Here is a 16,718-nt window from a genome sequence, read left to right on the forward strand (position 1 = left end):
ATTATGAATTCAACAACTTTGCTAAGAAAAATATATGAGTTTCTGTACTTTTTATTTGAGTTAACAATACGCCAGTATATTAAAAATAATAAAAGGCTCTTCAGCTTCTTTTTTCATCTGAATATCACTATTTATGTGCTAAAGAAATTCCAAGGCAAGTAGTTAACATAAAAATATAATATGTACTAGTTTCAAAACATCATAAATCCAAGAACATGAAAGTAAAACTTTAAAACTTGGACATGAAAAATGTTTTAAAGAATGAAATAGTTCACTTTAACGTGTTCCTTACGTTCCCGACTTTTGTCCCCCGGCGGCGATCAATCATAATTTTCAAAAGTAAGAAAAAAAACTCAATTCATTCAAATTAACTCAGTTTTTAAACTAATTTGGTCTTAATTGAAGATAAACTCGCTGGACTCTTCAAGTTGGGACGATACTTTTTTTACTTAGAAGTTGTAATTTCAAGTCAGCGAGTAATTAAAAGGTCGTTTTTCTCAATTTGCTTGTATATAATTTTTCCATTTAGGTATTCGTTGAAAGTATATACCTGATGGTTTCATTCCTCATTTTCAGTATTTAAATAACAATATCTAAAATTAAGTATTATTACACCATTAGCATTTTCGAATTTTTGTCTGTATATATAGAATTTTTCTTCTCGACATTATTTATTCTAAAATTAAGCTAATATTTTTATTGGGTTCATATTAAAAAAAAACGAGTCATGTAATAAAATCTTTGGGGCCTAAAATCATTCATTAAAAATCTTCCCTTTGTGGCGGGCGAAACGAGATCCTTTTTATAAATTTATGACCCAAGTTACACCTCCCCTATTCATACACGTCGCCACGTTTATAAATTAAAAAAAAAAACAAATTTTTAGGTAATAGAAAAAGGATTTAAACAAGAGGCTTAACATTACATTTTCTGATTATTTACCATCCATTAAGGAACCCAGTGTTCACAAGAGATTTATTTCTCAATCTTTATATTTATCTCTCCAAAGATTTCAGATAAGAAAATGTAGGCACATTTTCTTGTCTCAAATCTTTTGAAATTTTTGTCATATTATTTAAATTGTTATAGTTTTCTTGATAATACTTGTTTTTGTTTGATACCTATATGATAGCCGGCAGAACACGACCGAAATATAGCTTCACGAACATTTAGTAAATACTTAGTACCTACAAGGGCGGCAAAGAAAAGTGTCACAAGAAACGTCAAAGTCAATTTGACAGCTAAAAAAAACGAAGGCTATGCCACAACAATTATATTTAGCACATTGCAAAAAATTATGAAAAAATATCTCATGAAAATCTTATTAACTGCATACAAATGTTCAAGTATATACTTGATAACAGCAGCTCTCTCGTTGCGGTGTAGTTAATTGCTAAGCAATACTTAAACACCTCATTAATTTCAACACAACGCGAAGGCATTTGTCCGTGCCACCTCGACAAATAATGGTTACTGTCGCCCCTGCGCTAAGACAGGCGATGCATTTCGCCCTCTAGTAAGTAACTAGTAACGTTTTAAGGCCGGGGCAATGGTTGAAATGGTCCTAAAATAGGAGGATCGATCTCTCGTTGGCGTCCTCAACCAGGAAGTCATAATCCCGGTAATATTATAAAGGCGAAAGTTTGTGAGTATATTTGTTAATTCTTCACACTCCAGCTGGACCTATCAAATTGGAATTATCAAATTTGATATTACGGTAGCTGATAACTTAGATTACACTTATAGTAATCTCATAACATATGCGAATCCCGTAGGATTTAATCAAAAAGTCTGATAGTCAATGGCACTTTATGAAGTACATGGAACTACCTGTGCATAAAAGCAATTACAAATAATATATTACGATAAATAACGATAAATTATGATAAACTGGAACATAGAACCTTAATTTAGGACTAACTAGTGGCCTGGCTCGACATCGCTTGGGGTCATTTATATACATATAAACCTTTGGGGATAAATTCGTCTAAATAACTATGAAAATTGCACCAAAATCCGTTACGTGGTTTCAAAGAAAAAAAGCTTAGAATCAGATTGCTGTAAAATCATAAAACGAAATGGTTAGATTTTTTACAAAATAAGATTTATAAAAACAAACAAACTTTACATGTCTTTTTATGATGTTGTTCATTACAAAACTTTGTTCATTCGTATCATCGACAAATACATCGAAACTTCTAACAAGATTGTGATTACTTTTCCAGAATACGTAGTCATATAAATGTTGTTTGTGTAGTATGAAGTTATGGGAAAATTTGACACTAGAACTTTTGTTTATTTATAGCGTATATAGTAATCTTGTACTACAAGAAAAGTAATCTAAATATTAGAATTGAAAATGTGCATTTTTTTTATTTTGTACAAAAACACACAAATCCAAGAAAAAAATAAATCTGAGTAATCCTTAAATAAAATATTTTTTTGGATAAAATCTGCCGTTCAGCACACCAATTCGTATTGCGCCTAACGGTTCCGTTTAGCGCACCAGTCAATATGGTTCAGTTGTGATTTGTACTTACCCTCAAGGCAACCCAGATGCTCGTTTACCCACTATGCTACAAAAAAAATGTGCTTTTCTTAGAGCACTTAGAGCTAAACTGCAAAACACATAAACTAATCTCGAAATTAGAATCATAGTAAGAAAGTACCTAATATTCCGTGTTGAGTACCTAGTATGATTCTAATACTGTGACCTTTTTAGCTTCACTCGATTATTACGGAAATCATATCACGTATATGTTAGTGCTATAAGCCTAGAACTGGTCAGTCTAATAACGCTTGTTAAATATTAATGAGGAATGAAGGAAAAATTATGACTAAGAGCGTTCGCCTAAGTTCAGAACAGCAGGAAATGTATAATTTTCTAGTAAGTTGTTGAGGTACTATACTATTTTACGATCGAAAGGGAAACTATCATGGCTTCTTATGTATTCGCAAGGAAACTTCTACAGTTGATTTATTGTCACAGACTTTTTATCGTTCGGTAAGATCGATTGACTTTATTTCCAAAATTTAGAAACAATGTATGTTTCGCTTCTTCAGATAGCAATCGAGTAGAAAGATCTGTAATGTTGTCGTAAACAGGTTTTTTTGCTTCACTTTTATGTGCTCAAATTCCTAAACCTGTGCTAATATTATAACCATGACCTTGTATAGTTAATAACAGGGTATAATACCAAAGTTTTTCATTCTTATGTTCAAGTTCCTTACCTGATGTTGCCTCGCTTCTTGTTGCTTCAGGTACCTCAGCCTCTGCTCCTTGGCGCAGAGCAACTGATGCTGCGTGTCGATCTGCTGCTGTTGTCGGAGCGCCATCGCGCGCAGCTCGCCCAGGGTCAACTCCACCCCTTCCCCCAACTGTGGACAAAGTTATATCAACATTAGCTTTCTTATAAAGTACTGGCTACGAGTGCCAATGGTTAGATAACTAAGGATGTCGAAGATCGCGCGATGTGGTGAAGAAAAAGTAGGAAAGCAAACCTAGGTCTCGACAATTTATGGAAAATATATAGCTTTGATGTGAAGGAACCGGTGGTAACGCTCATACGAGAGAGAGCTTTCGCAAAAAAAAAAAAGTTTCTAATAAGGTCAAGAATTCATGGTCATGTTCTGCGCCTAATATGATCGAGGAAATAAAACCGATTTTGGTATAATTTCGGTAATAAAAAATAGATATTAGGTTGTAGTGTTATTAGGCTAAGAAAAGGTTATTGTAGTTACTTAGCTTTATAAAAAATCGTAATTGTTATATAATTGTTTCCTTAATACTTTAGAATTTTTTAACTGATTTTACAAATGTACAATTGAAAAAATGTACAATTTGTTTACGCATTATTTACAAAACGATATCATTGAAGACCTTTATTGATTTAATTTATCAGTTACGGGAATCAACGCCATTCTGTTTCCGAATTCCCATGATTTCCGAGGGATATTCCCTAATGGATCTAAGGGATTTGAGGCATCGCTCCATTACTGCGTCTAATTTTAATCTCATTTTAATCATATTTGTGTTCGATAATATTATTTCACGGGAATAATGAGAATTTTACGATAACATTTCTGTAATGAATTCATAGGCCTTTTAGGTATTATTAAAAACAGTAAGTAAAGTATATTATTATTATTTATGAAATCAAAATATGTAAATATTCAGAATTATTAATTATATATTCACAAAATGGTATAGATAAAAACTTGCATGACTTGCATCTACGATAATATTATAAAGGAGTTTGTGTGAGTAGTTGCAGAACTACTCAACCGATTTCCAAAATTCTTTCATCAGTAGGTTATTCCTGAATGCCATCCAATTCCGACATTAAGACGGGAGCGAGGCTTCGGGTAGCACCTAGCTTGAAATAAGGACATGTTTAGTAAAAAAAGGTATTAACTTAACAGGACATAATTTGAAGTTTATAGCTAGGTAGGCACATATTGAAGCTCATCAGAGCATTTCAACACATCATTTAATATTAATACCAGATCAGTGAGCTGAATTAAACATGCACTTTACATACAATTTACAGAGCTTGCCTCCAGCGTTTACACACCAAATGATAATTATGGGCCTTTAAACTGACGTTAGTTATCTATTGTACAAATGAACACCTAAGCCAAAGCAAGCTAATGAATACGACAAATTATTCAGTGAAGATTATTATGCAGAATACGTCCAGCAAGAAGAACACATATATTATATGGAAAGACGGCATCAAACAGATAGGCAGTAACTGAATTTTACATGCTTGGAATAATGAAAAGTGGGAACTGAAGGAGTAGGCACACCAAAAAATTGATTGTACAAAACCGAAAAGAAAAAAAGAAGCGCAGTTTTATTTGTCAGTTTTATTCTGATTTACCCAAGGGTGCAGAAACGAGTTTGTCTAATTAAAGCTAAAATTGTCAACCCTATGTTCTTTAACGTATATTTTTAAGACTTCCCTAATGAAGACTGCGACATATACAATAGAAACGACTGAAAATCGTCCACCGAAAAAAGAGTGTCGTAGAATTACCAACTTTAGAAATAATGGCCGCGTTACGAGAACAATCCCAAGCCGCGACCGCTAATGCTGGCGCCCAGCTGACCTGCCTGCCGCTATCTCACGGAGGCAGGATTCCGGCTATACTCGCTAATCCTACGATAAAACTTTTGTATCCTTGCGGAAATGTTGTGAAAATTGATATGGCCTTAGTCAAGTTTAACTTTTAATTTAAGGTTATTCAGTCTTTTCTAGTAATTTATTAGCGGAAATGGTCCAGTCCTCAAAACCGTCGGCCTGTGATTAAAAGATCGCAAGTTCGAATGCTACTCGTACCACACATTGAGTTTGAGGACCAATATAATAGAGCTTATTGATCTTCAGAATCGTATTACTAACAGAATACCTAACGTTACATACTTCTTAATGACACAAGACGAAAAAGTATTCTAAAGATTTATCTATATGAAAAACTTATTACAGTAAAGATTTACTGGCTCAGAACATAAAGGGAGAATAGATACAAACGACTGCTGTAAACTCCCAGACAATAAATACAAATTACAATGTACCTACTTTATGCCTTGGCTGAGGACGTAGGATTCACGGTTTGTGACAAAATTTACTGGAGATTTGCCGCGTTATTTCGAGACAGGAAAAGAAAAAAATTAAAAAAGAATTGTGTCTATTGATTTTGATATATCTCATTCGACATTCAATCATAAAGCGATTTAATGATGCGCGTACAATTAATGTGCTTGGATTTTTTCAGAAGAAAAATTATCATATCGATAGGCACATCCGTTGAACTCATCATCATCATATGGAGTATGTTAATACTGGTGTCAGATTTTATTCAAGTAGCCTAAAGGCATTTGACATGACTTTTACGACTACATACCGCAATCTAGTGGCAAGTAGTCGCATACATACTAGAGAATTAAATTGTCCACTATCCTATTTCCTCACGATGTTTGTTAATACTTAATTAATACACCTTAGCTCATCAATCATCATTCTCATTTTTTCTTTCTTCATAAGAAATCTATGACTATTACCTACATTTTAGTATTTTAATATTTAATATAAGTCCCAAAATAGAAGGATTTTCCCAAAAATTCTCGTTCCACGGTGAAGAATGCTCACAATTTCAAAGACGCTGATACGGCTGAAATATTATCAAGTGGGCGTCGAATGGACATTGATGCAAAATATCTAAAGTACGTAAGATTCCTCTGTTGTATGTTATTAACTATTTTATAAACTAACAAACAGGCATACCACCTGGTTGGCTGGCCACCAACAGGCCACCAGTTGGTCATTGTGGTCACCACAGCCTATCAACGCCTACAACATAAGGATTGCCACACGCGCGTTGCCTACTTTGTGGCCTAGGATCTTGTGCCTCAGCACCTTCTTTCTTCCTTCAGTCCTTCAGATAGTTTTGACGACCTCTGTGGCGCAGTGGTAAAGTTCTTGCCACTGGACCGAGAGGTCCCGGGTTCGATCCCCGGTCGGGTCATGATGGAAAATGATCTTTTTCTGATTGGCCCGGGTCTTGGATGTTTATCTATATATGTATTTGTTATAAAATATGGTATCGCTGAGTTAGTATCCCATAACACAAGTCTAGAACTTACTTTGGGGCTATCTCAATCTGTGTGATTTGTCCTGGTATATTTATTTATTTAGATAGTTACCAAACAAAAATCCTGAAGCAATAATATTTTATTTTCATATTTTCACAAATAAATTAACTTTTTCAGCCTCTCTGTTTTATGTATTTCCTTTTTCGCTACGTCGGATAAGTTCGCCGTTGATTACTGTACTTTTTTGAGTTTCTTTTTGTGCAAGAAAATCGTTGAAAACAAACAAACTGTATAATGGTCAGACATAATATTAAGAAGTATCTGTCATCCCTATAATTTGATTCACCGGTCGCCGCCGACGGAAATTCAAACAAATGAAACGTCTTATTTCATCCAGTGCTCACGGATCCTAGGATTAGGTATACTCACAGTGAGTTGCACCAGTCATCTTTGGCGGTAACTTTAACCAGCGCCCCCCGACATTTAGACAAAATGGCGTACATTGCGTTTTTCTGTGCAGGTTAAAGTTGACTAGTGCAACTCTTACACTAAAATATTGGAAGAACTCGGCTCGCCAGATAAAATCGAGGAAATTTTCTTATTACACGTTTAGGACCTTGATTAAATCAGTTATATTAATATTCACCTCCCATTCCTCGCAATTTACTTTATCGCCCGAGTGAAAATCAGTCTGGAGATATTGAATTATATTTTTACATTTTAATGACTCCTAAATAATCTTTAGGTACTTAATTAATACGAATTTACTCAATGAAGTAGTAATGTTACCATTTTATGTATAACATTACTCCTGAAGGTTTCGTACCAAACGAACGAACGCAAACTATGCTAAATTTCATCAAAATCGGCATACCTTTTCTCTTTTTAATAATAATAAAAATTGGGATGATAAAGTTTTGATGAAAATAAATCTATAAATTAACATAGTATATCTATACCAAGCATTCTAAAAAAGTCTTTCAATAAAATATACGAATGATGCGGACAGAAGCTCGTAAGGCCATAAATCCAGGAAACTTCAAAAAGAAACCAGTATAATGAAACAAAAGGAATATCAATAAAATCCTACTAAATATTCAGTACCGAAATGCTCCGGCCTTCGAGGTCGCATCGCAGAGATGGACTGTGGATTTATGTGATCATAAGACACTTGTTGATAGCGCGTGAAGTATTGCCAAGATAAATAGGGTTGCCATAACGAAAGCCATTGAGCGTTACCGTAACGCCGCGGTTCTCAAACTGTGCTCAGCGATTCCGCAAAGCATCTATTGGGGCTCCGCGAAAATTTTGGTATAATGATAATAAGTATCTTCTAGTAAAGTTATAGTATTATGAAAAACGTGCTTCAGAAATTATTTATACGCAAATTTATTATATTGATTTATGAGTATATTTAAATATGATAAAATAAACACAATGGTGGAAAAAATCAGCAGTGCATCACACATTTAGTCATTTCTGACGTGCAACAGACAATGTCATGATTATTAAAAGGGTTCCGTCTCAAAAAACGAATTTAAGAACCGCTGTTGTAGTGAAACCCGTTCGAAATTATATTGACATGGAATACTGTGATGTTATTATTAATACATTAGTTAGTTATTAATTATGAATTAAAAATAATAGCTACCAAATCCTAGTTCTGTTTTCCTATGTTAATTTGTTAGTGGGCGTTCAATTAAAGTTAGTTCTCGTTCGTGTTTGTTTACATTGGTAGTCTGTAATGGAAATCGACTATTTATCTATAAACTTTTACCATTTATGCATCCTTCAACGGTATTTGATGAGGAAGACGCACTAGTTTCTTTGGATTTTATGCATCTTTACAAAGAACAACTAAAAATATTATAAGATATATACAAAAAAAAAATTTGACACAAACTTTTATTATCGTCAGAGACATATTTAACCGCCTAAAATGTCATGTTTGTACAGTAAACCATTGAGGAGTTCATTCGCCGGTGGTCGATACTGGGTGAATCATCAGGTCATATCATAATAATACATCCATGTCATCCAAACTAAACATGAATGAATACAAAAGCAGTTTAATCAATTGAAGATAAATATAATTACTTAATGTTAAAGCGATCTCTATCAGTCAACTTTCCAAAAATTAAATCAACAAATTCAACTGGACGTGAATTGTGAAATTTGGTACACGAGTAAAAGTACAATATAAACTAAAATAACATTTACATGTTATCCCATATTTTATTTACGGCATCACTCCCGTGGAAATAATAATTTCCACGGGAGTGAAGCTTCGAGGCGCAGCTAGTAAGATTTATGCTTTAAAATTAATTTGCAAGATTCCTACCAAACATACATTTCTTCAATGTATCTAAGTATATTATGTGTAGGAATAAATAGCTTGTATATTATTAACATAGCAAGTTTAAAGCTTATAAAAATATAATTACGTACCTACATATTAATCAAATAAAGAAATTGTCTTGTAAACGAGAAATCTTTTATCATCAAAAAGTAAAAATATCATAGTACCTTATGTAATAAGTTACTTAAATATATTTAAATTACATTAACTCTAATTGGCGATGTTCCCAATAATCCGTGATCCGTAACATGAGCATCGTCACTGATCTGGAAAATGTGTGAATTATTCATGAGTGTTCGGGACTCACATACACACATTTTTACAATGGCTGACACAGAAATCCACTCCGCTTTATGCCCCTAAGTGTGTTTGGATATTCTGGTGTGAATTTCAATTATATCTGGTCCCATATTTTTCTTACAGAACCAAACGGTAAAAAGGAATGGGACGGGAGAGAGTAACACGCTGTGGTATAAGAAAAATAAAGGAGAAAAAAGGGTCAATACCGAAAATGTCTTGAAAATAGATGACCAACGTATTTCTTGATCTTCAGGCACATATAATGTTGCAGTTTACTATAAAAATATATAATAAATTAACTAATATTCTTCTTGTCCTTTACCAACTATCATTTTAATAGGGCTGGCGCATAATGGAGCATTTAAAAAACCGATAACTGACCATGTATGCAAAAGTTCTAATTCAAAAATATACTTATCGTCTGTGTTCAACAAAAAAAACACACGACTTTTTACTATTGCTTACTCTAATTTAAATATCAATAAAATTACCTTACGAGTAATTTATTCTCTTAAGCAAGTAACAGACAATCCACACTTATGGTTCCTTTGTATTTACTTCACTTTTATCATAAACAAAAAGCAGCCAGTCCCGACTACGCACGTGTAAAAAAACAATAAATTATAAACCTAAACCTTCCTCTAGAATCACAGTATCTATTGGTGAAAACCGCATGAAAATCCATGCATCAGTTTTTTGAGTTTATAGCGAACAGAAAGACAGACGTGTCGTGGACTTCGTTTTATAATATGTAAGGATTAACTGTGTCTCTGTCGCGTGATAAGAAAGTCTAATAGCTTAATTACATATGCAAGTTGGGTTTGTTTTTGAAACTCCGCCAGACGAGCATTACAAACACCGGTTCATACCCGCTCTGTTTACACTGTTACTGACGAAAAGTTGTGGACTTGTGTGCCAAGCGATCCGACTTTCTTAATTTGGTTAAAATTGTTTGTTTATTGTAGTACCTAATTCTTTATAAACAAAAGATCCTGGTTCAGCAAGGAGAACGTTAAACGTGTTTTATTTGCTACATTTTTCTCTCCAGTTTATATTACTGAGTAACTTATCAAAAGCTGTATAGTTTGTCAGAATGAAAAATCTCTATAACTATGTGAAAAATCAATTAAGTATATTTATTATGATAGCCAATAACATTCATCAAGCAGAATCTCAAAATTCTCACGGGTGTATATTTGTACCTACGATAGATTTATAAAAAAACATTAGAGAAAATCCTGACTGCCCTGTGGTTCTAAATTAGTTAGGTGTGGGATTCGTTTTATCTGTACTGACTGTACAAAAAAATAAATTCTCTTTATTATTGTGTTGTGCTCACCATCATTTTAGTTTTTATCGCCCACTACTACTAAAAATATTGTATTTATAACAAGCATTTTCGTCAAAATTGCTGTTAAAACAGCTTGTTACCAATTTGCGGATGCTCAGCGGTTTTCTGCCACAAATACCGCTCTAATGGCGATCAAACACAAATATTGGCGGATACATTTGCGGATTTTCTTATTTGAGTTATTTTTGCTCAAGTGCGACGAATAAACGGGAGAGTAATGAGATTAACACCCTCGGTCGAGATTAACCATTTTTTAGTTGTTGCGAGTATAGTTTAATGTAGTGTATGTTTAATTTCATTGATAGCGTATATGTTTACATACCTAATAATACTCGTAACGACCTCCGTGGCGCAGTGGTAAAGTGCTTACTAAAGTGCTCTGAACCGAGAGGTCCCGGGTTCGATCCCCGATCGGGTCATGATGTAAAATTATATTTTTCTGATTGGCTCGGATCTTGGATGTTTATCTATATATGTAGGTATTTGTTATAAAATATAGTATCGTTGAGTTAGTATGCCATAACACAAGTCTCAACCACACAAATTGAGCCAGCCCCAAAGTAAGTACTTTGGGGCTGGCTCAATTTGTGTGTGTATTTACTTGTGTGTATTTACTTATTTATTCAATATATTTATATAGCAGATATTAGTAAAAAAATCTTTACGATTCAAAATAGCTGATAAATTATATTAGTTTAAATCAGTAAATAGCCACAATCATAGCCATTTCAGTGGTTTCAATAAGGTCGTCTATAGAATAGAAGGAGTGACAAATTGGGCAAGACAATACTCATGAATCATGGATTCAACCTATTTTAACTACTCCGATATATAAAGATTTCGAATTATTAACTCAATCATAGAAAAGAGCTCGCTGCATTCAACTCAATCAAAACTTTGCGAGGCAATCTTCGTTCAGCGAAGAGCTAAAAACATTACCCTATATACTCTGGCGCAATCGGGCAAAAACGTCTCTTTCGAGTGGTCCATACGGTTTTTCCTGAAAAGTGCCTGACTCAAAGCAAGGAGAATGTTTTAACTTTGCTTCTAAAAATAATTTGAATAATCTTGTTAATTCATTCATCATCATCAATACATATAATAAAATTGAAGAAAGGCCAAATTTGCACATTGTATATATTTTTTTTAATTCTTCATGCAATGTACTTAGTTACTGATATAGATGACGAAAATATAGTTTTGGAAATTTTTGTCTGTCTGTCTGTCCGATTTGCTTGAAATTTGGTATGTAGGTTCCTTATATACCGGGCTAACATCTTAGATACATTTCATCTCGGTAAATGGTCAGGTTCCCGTAGGATAATGGAATAACTAATAATGAATCAAAATACTTTACATTAATAAATCTTATAGACATTTTATCCCGGAAAATGAGGAGGGTCCTGTGGGAAAATTAAAATAACAATCCATTTACTTTAAAATATTTACTTTAAAATATTGCAGAAAGAAAAGGGGGTGAAAAACTGTTAATATAGTTCTACACAGTTAAAGTTAGTGACTTGAAAATTTGGATTTTGGTTGTTTACAACAAATTAATGAATACGTGTTTCAGATTTTTCTGATAATTAACCCTCAACCTTCAAAAGGGGGGGGTGGGTGAAAGATTATATGGGTCATAATACAATTTTCAAGATAAAAAGCTGAAAATTCTTACTTTGTGTAGTCAATAACAGTAAGTAAATACAAAAAAAAAGTTTGTGGTTAATAAAAAACCGGGACGTAAAACGTCATGGAAAATGGGACGGCACGCGTTGGAGAAAGCGGGAGTGGGAGTCGGAGCGGGAAATGGGAAGAAGACACGTAGTGGGAAACGGGACGGGACACATTGCGAAAAACATGATGGCATAATATGTAGGAAACGGTACGGGATATCTATATTACATAGCAGGAAGCGGGATTGGACAAGTTTGCGGAACGAGATAGGCAGCGGGAAACAGGAACTAAAGATGAGAAAAAATGCGAATTTTAATCGTATATGTTTACCAGTCTTACAGAGTACGCGATAAAAAAATTACTAAGATTTTGCTATGCAATTGATGCGGGCGAAGCTGCGGACAAAAGCTAGTCCGTTTATAATTACGTTAAAGATGGTTTCAGTATGTTTGTGAACTTTAAACTGAGCTACAGATATATGGAACTATTTCGAACTAACGGATTGGGGAAATATAGATGATTATTTTTATTTGTTGTTGAGCATTACATATTATTTGTCATACATCAGATCAGGACAAAATCCTACGGCTAAAATATTCCAATCGGTGTGAACGAGGCTTAACCCACTTAGTAAATAGTTTAATCCAACATAAACAGAGTATTGCAGCGGTCGCAAATTCAAACTCCATTAATTATACTAACATATGGTGTTAAGCACGTTTAGCCCTTTAAAGGACGAATAAACAGACTAAGCCGTGCTAAGCGCAGTATATTGAACTCACACTGTAAAATGAGCTGGGTAATATTATGTAGATGTCATGTTATTTTTACACAATACAAAACTAAAGTGGGTTGCGCCAGTAAATTTTTACGTTAACTGTAATCTACACGCCGCCGTTGTTTAGATAAAATGGCGAACTTTTCGTTTTTGTGCACTGCGAGAATTTGTTAATGAAAACTATGATGCAAAAAGTGAAAACTAAAACTTTGTCCATTATTGACGTTCTACGAACTTTCGTTCGGCGAAGTGCGGGTTTGCATTTTACTTCTCACTATCGAGTCGATTTGAAGTGAGACGCAGCGAACCAATCCTATTACGACGTGGTTGTCGTTGCGTCACATCGTGCTGTAATTTGTACGCAGCTAACCAATCATAGCGCGCCATTGTGAATCACTGCACTCACTGCGAATCGACTCGATGGTGAGATGTAAATAGCAAAGTCGCACTACGTCACGTATCCTGACGCGAGTTTAACATTTTTTACCCATGACAAGAAGGACACAACGCCGCTAAAGTAGTTTTTACTTCAAAAAGATAAGAACAGACACTGAGCTTCGACGCTCCTTAGCTGGGAAGAATCGGGAAAACACTCAGACGAATAAGATTTTCCGCAGTCTGTTTACAAGGAAATATATTTATAGTGACAAAGAATATCCCTTAAAAGAATGTCCCTTTCCCTTTGAGATAAGGAAACCTCGTCATATTAATTAAAAATGTAATTTACATCAAAAGATTTAGCATTAATTAAGGCGTACATGGTCCGCAAAGGTCATTTAGCGTTGCATTCAGGCTCGCTCGGCTTCGGCGGCGTTTTGCTTAAGCAGTAATTAATTTTCAGCTTTCAATGCTTCGTGAAAGACTCCATATATAACCCTGGAGAGCAAGTACCTAAGACGTACGGTAATAAAGCTTTAAGATATTTTTTTTCAGAATTCCTCGGGTTTCGGGGTGTTACAGCCGCGAAAGTAAATTGTTTTGGAATAGTATTCACTTGAGATATAAGATCCAACCCGTCGCCGGTAGTGGTCAGTGTCGCTGAGTAAGATGTGCCTTAAAAAATTGTGGTTGCGTTTATCTCAGGTTGAAACATAGGTTGTGTTTTTAATTTTTCTTTCTTCTTTTTCTCTAAAATTTGACCTTTCACATTACAACTGTAATACCAAAAGTATTACGTGACGTGTTTTTGCTGACTGACAGTCTAAAAATTATTATTTCACTAGCATAATGCACAAAAAATGTACACAAATTTTCCTATTAACATGACTTGATTGCACTGTACCTACTGTGGCTATGGCTGAAAACAAAAGCGTTGCTCCCCGCGAAGCAATATTATCATTGGACCATGACGATTTTGTATTGCTGCAGCAGACGTACACATTACTTACTTATTGTGTTATTTTTTGTATTTTTGTGTATGTGTTCTTTTGCTGCGAATAAAGTTTTTTATCTATCTATCTATCTATCTATAAGACAGGGTCTTGCAAAATTAATTATCTGTTCAATAACATCAGAATAGGACATGCAAAGCTTTTAATCCTTTCTTTTCCATTTACTATTAACACTCTCTCTCTCTTATATATGCGCGTTCCCATTTTCATTTGAAGCTGTGAGGCTCGAAAGACAAGGTTGGCATTAAAAACAAAAGCGACAAAAGTAAGATGTCTACCCATTTTGGGAATGCTATTCTTGCCTATCAGCGATTAAACCTCGTACGACACCCATGGGAGGATATGGAGTGGTCCTATTCTAGGACTTTCCACACGGTTATTATTTGCACTTACCATACCATCTATTACACTAGCAGAAACAAAATTACTTATACCAAGTTAATCGCACAAATAAATACTATCACTAACTTATCAAGTGAAATAAGTAAGAACCTATTAAGAAAGTAATTAAACACATTCAAAGAACGTTTCGGCGTGCCGTTAAACAGCTTCCAGAGTGATGAATAAAACATATGTTACACTTATACGGAGTATGTGTGGTCCAAGTGCAAAACGCTCTCGAGTCTCAGCTGTTTTGTGATACTAGTGTGACATGAACTTTTAATACCTCGCAATCTAGCAGTCTTCGTAGTATTAGGGTGGCTTTCACAGTGAACTTTAATGTTAACTTAGATCTGCACTCCGCCGTCGTCGTTCAGATAAAATTGCGTACTACGGCTACTGACAGTTGACTGAAAATTAGTATTTGACAGTTATTTGGGTATTAAAACATGGTAAATGTGTTATTATTTACCACCATATTTGATTTTCTTTAGAAAAGTTGTGTTCTAGTAACGTACGTTTGTTTTTGACTCTAATTTCAATACAAATCAAACATATAAACTATTTATTTTTAATAATGACCTTTAAACGATAATCATAGATATGTAATTATATCCGAATGTGATTAGTTTCATTACTGAAAAGTAATCTAAAAAGTAGTATAATAATAATAAAGATCTAATCAATAAATCAAAATAAAGTTCGCCTTTCGCATGTATCTTAGACCAAACGACACGAATCTCGTAGAAGCAGTGGATCATTGGGCATATTAATTCATTCGAACAAGTTTCCCTAACTTAAAACTCATTTATGTTGACTTATACATATTTTATTTTTCAAGACTTAAAAATAATTACTTTTATAATTGATCAAACTTTCCGTGGAAATCTGGCATAATCATCTATAATTTATTTTTTAGAAAAAGGTGGGCCATGTCCCAACACTTCCATACGGTACAGAGTGCTGTATGATGTAAGTAATATGTGTGACATTTCTCGACAAAGAATACCTTATGGAAGTCGCTTATTAAGACGTTTTACTTGCTTATTTGTATTATGTAATATTATGCATATTATATACATATAAACCTTCCTCTTGAATAACTCTGTATATTTAAAAAAATATCAAAATCTGTTGCGTAGTTTGAAAGATCTACACACATAGAGACATACATAGAGACAGAAAGCGGGAAGCGAGTTTGTTTTATACTATGTAATGATTATAAATTCTGCCATTAAGTACCTAGGTCAAAATATCAAGAATTTTAAGTGAATGATTTTATCTTGGCTTTTCGATTTTAACGTAATAGTGAACCTTTCAATGTCTTCGTAACTAAGCCCATATCAGCTGTTCACTGAGCTGTGGCCTTTTTTGCTATGGCATACATTTGCACTTAATTTGACATTAAAAAAAGATAAAAATAAAAGATAAACCTTTTATTTTGATAGATTTTACATATACGTGGTTTTTGTAATAAATAAACGAATTTATCTATTTCTTGATCAATATTGAAGAGAAAACATTAGTACATTAGTATTAATAAATCAATCATAAATAAACTTAATTGACACACATTTATCTCAAAATATCACTCATGCAATCATCACATGCAATAACTTGTTCAGTCTTACGATTTAAAATTATAAACAAAAAAACAATTTATCAATAGTTTTCCGTTTAAAATCTGTATTTCATGCGTTCGCGGTGGAAAGTTTCAATGAAAATAAACAACGAAACGAAAACCAATTAACCCCGAGAATATACCGAACAGTTGCAGAGTTTTATATACGAGTTTTTTATTCTGAAATCGAAGTTTATTCTATAAATTTATCCGAAATTATATTGTGTATGTTACGAAAGAATGAAACTACTTGTTAATGACACTTCAA

At 33.8% G+C, this 16,718-nt stretch overlaps 1 protein-coding gene across 9 annotated transcripts in view; it reads right to left on the reverse strand.

Moving 5' to 3' along the window:
- Positions 1–16,718, reverse strand: part of ASPP (Ankyrin-repeat, SH3-domain, and Proline-rich-region containing Protein) — a 275,934-nt gene that overhangs the window by 38,674 nt on the left and 220,542 nt on the right. For all 9 annotated transcript variants that reach the window (XM_053752603.1, XM_053752606.2, XM_053752605.1 and 6 more), the window contains one exon: positions 3,232–3,378. In XM_053752603.1, the coding sequence (XP_053608578.1) occupies positions 3,232–3,378 (147 nt within the window). The remainder of the gene's footprint in view (positions 1–3,231; positions 3,379–16,718) is intronic.

This window comes from Plodia interpunctella, chromosome 12 (genome assembly GCF_027563975.2).
Source record: "Plodia interpunctella isolate USDA-ARS_2022_Savannah chromosome 12, ilPloInte3.2, whole genome shotgun sequence".
Taxonomy (NCBI): domain Eukaryota; kingdom Metazoa; phylum Arthropoda; class Insecta; order Lepidoptera; family Pyralidae; genus Plodia; species Plodia interpunctella.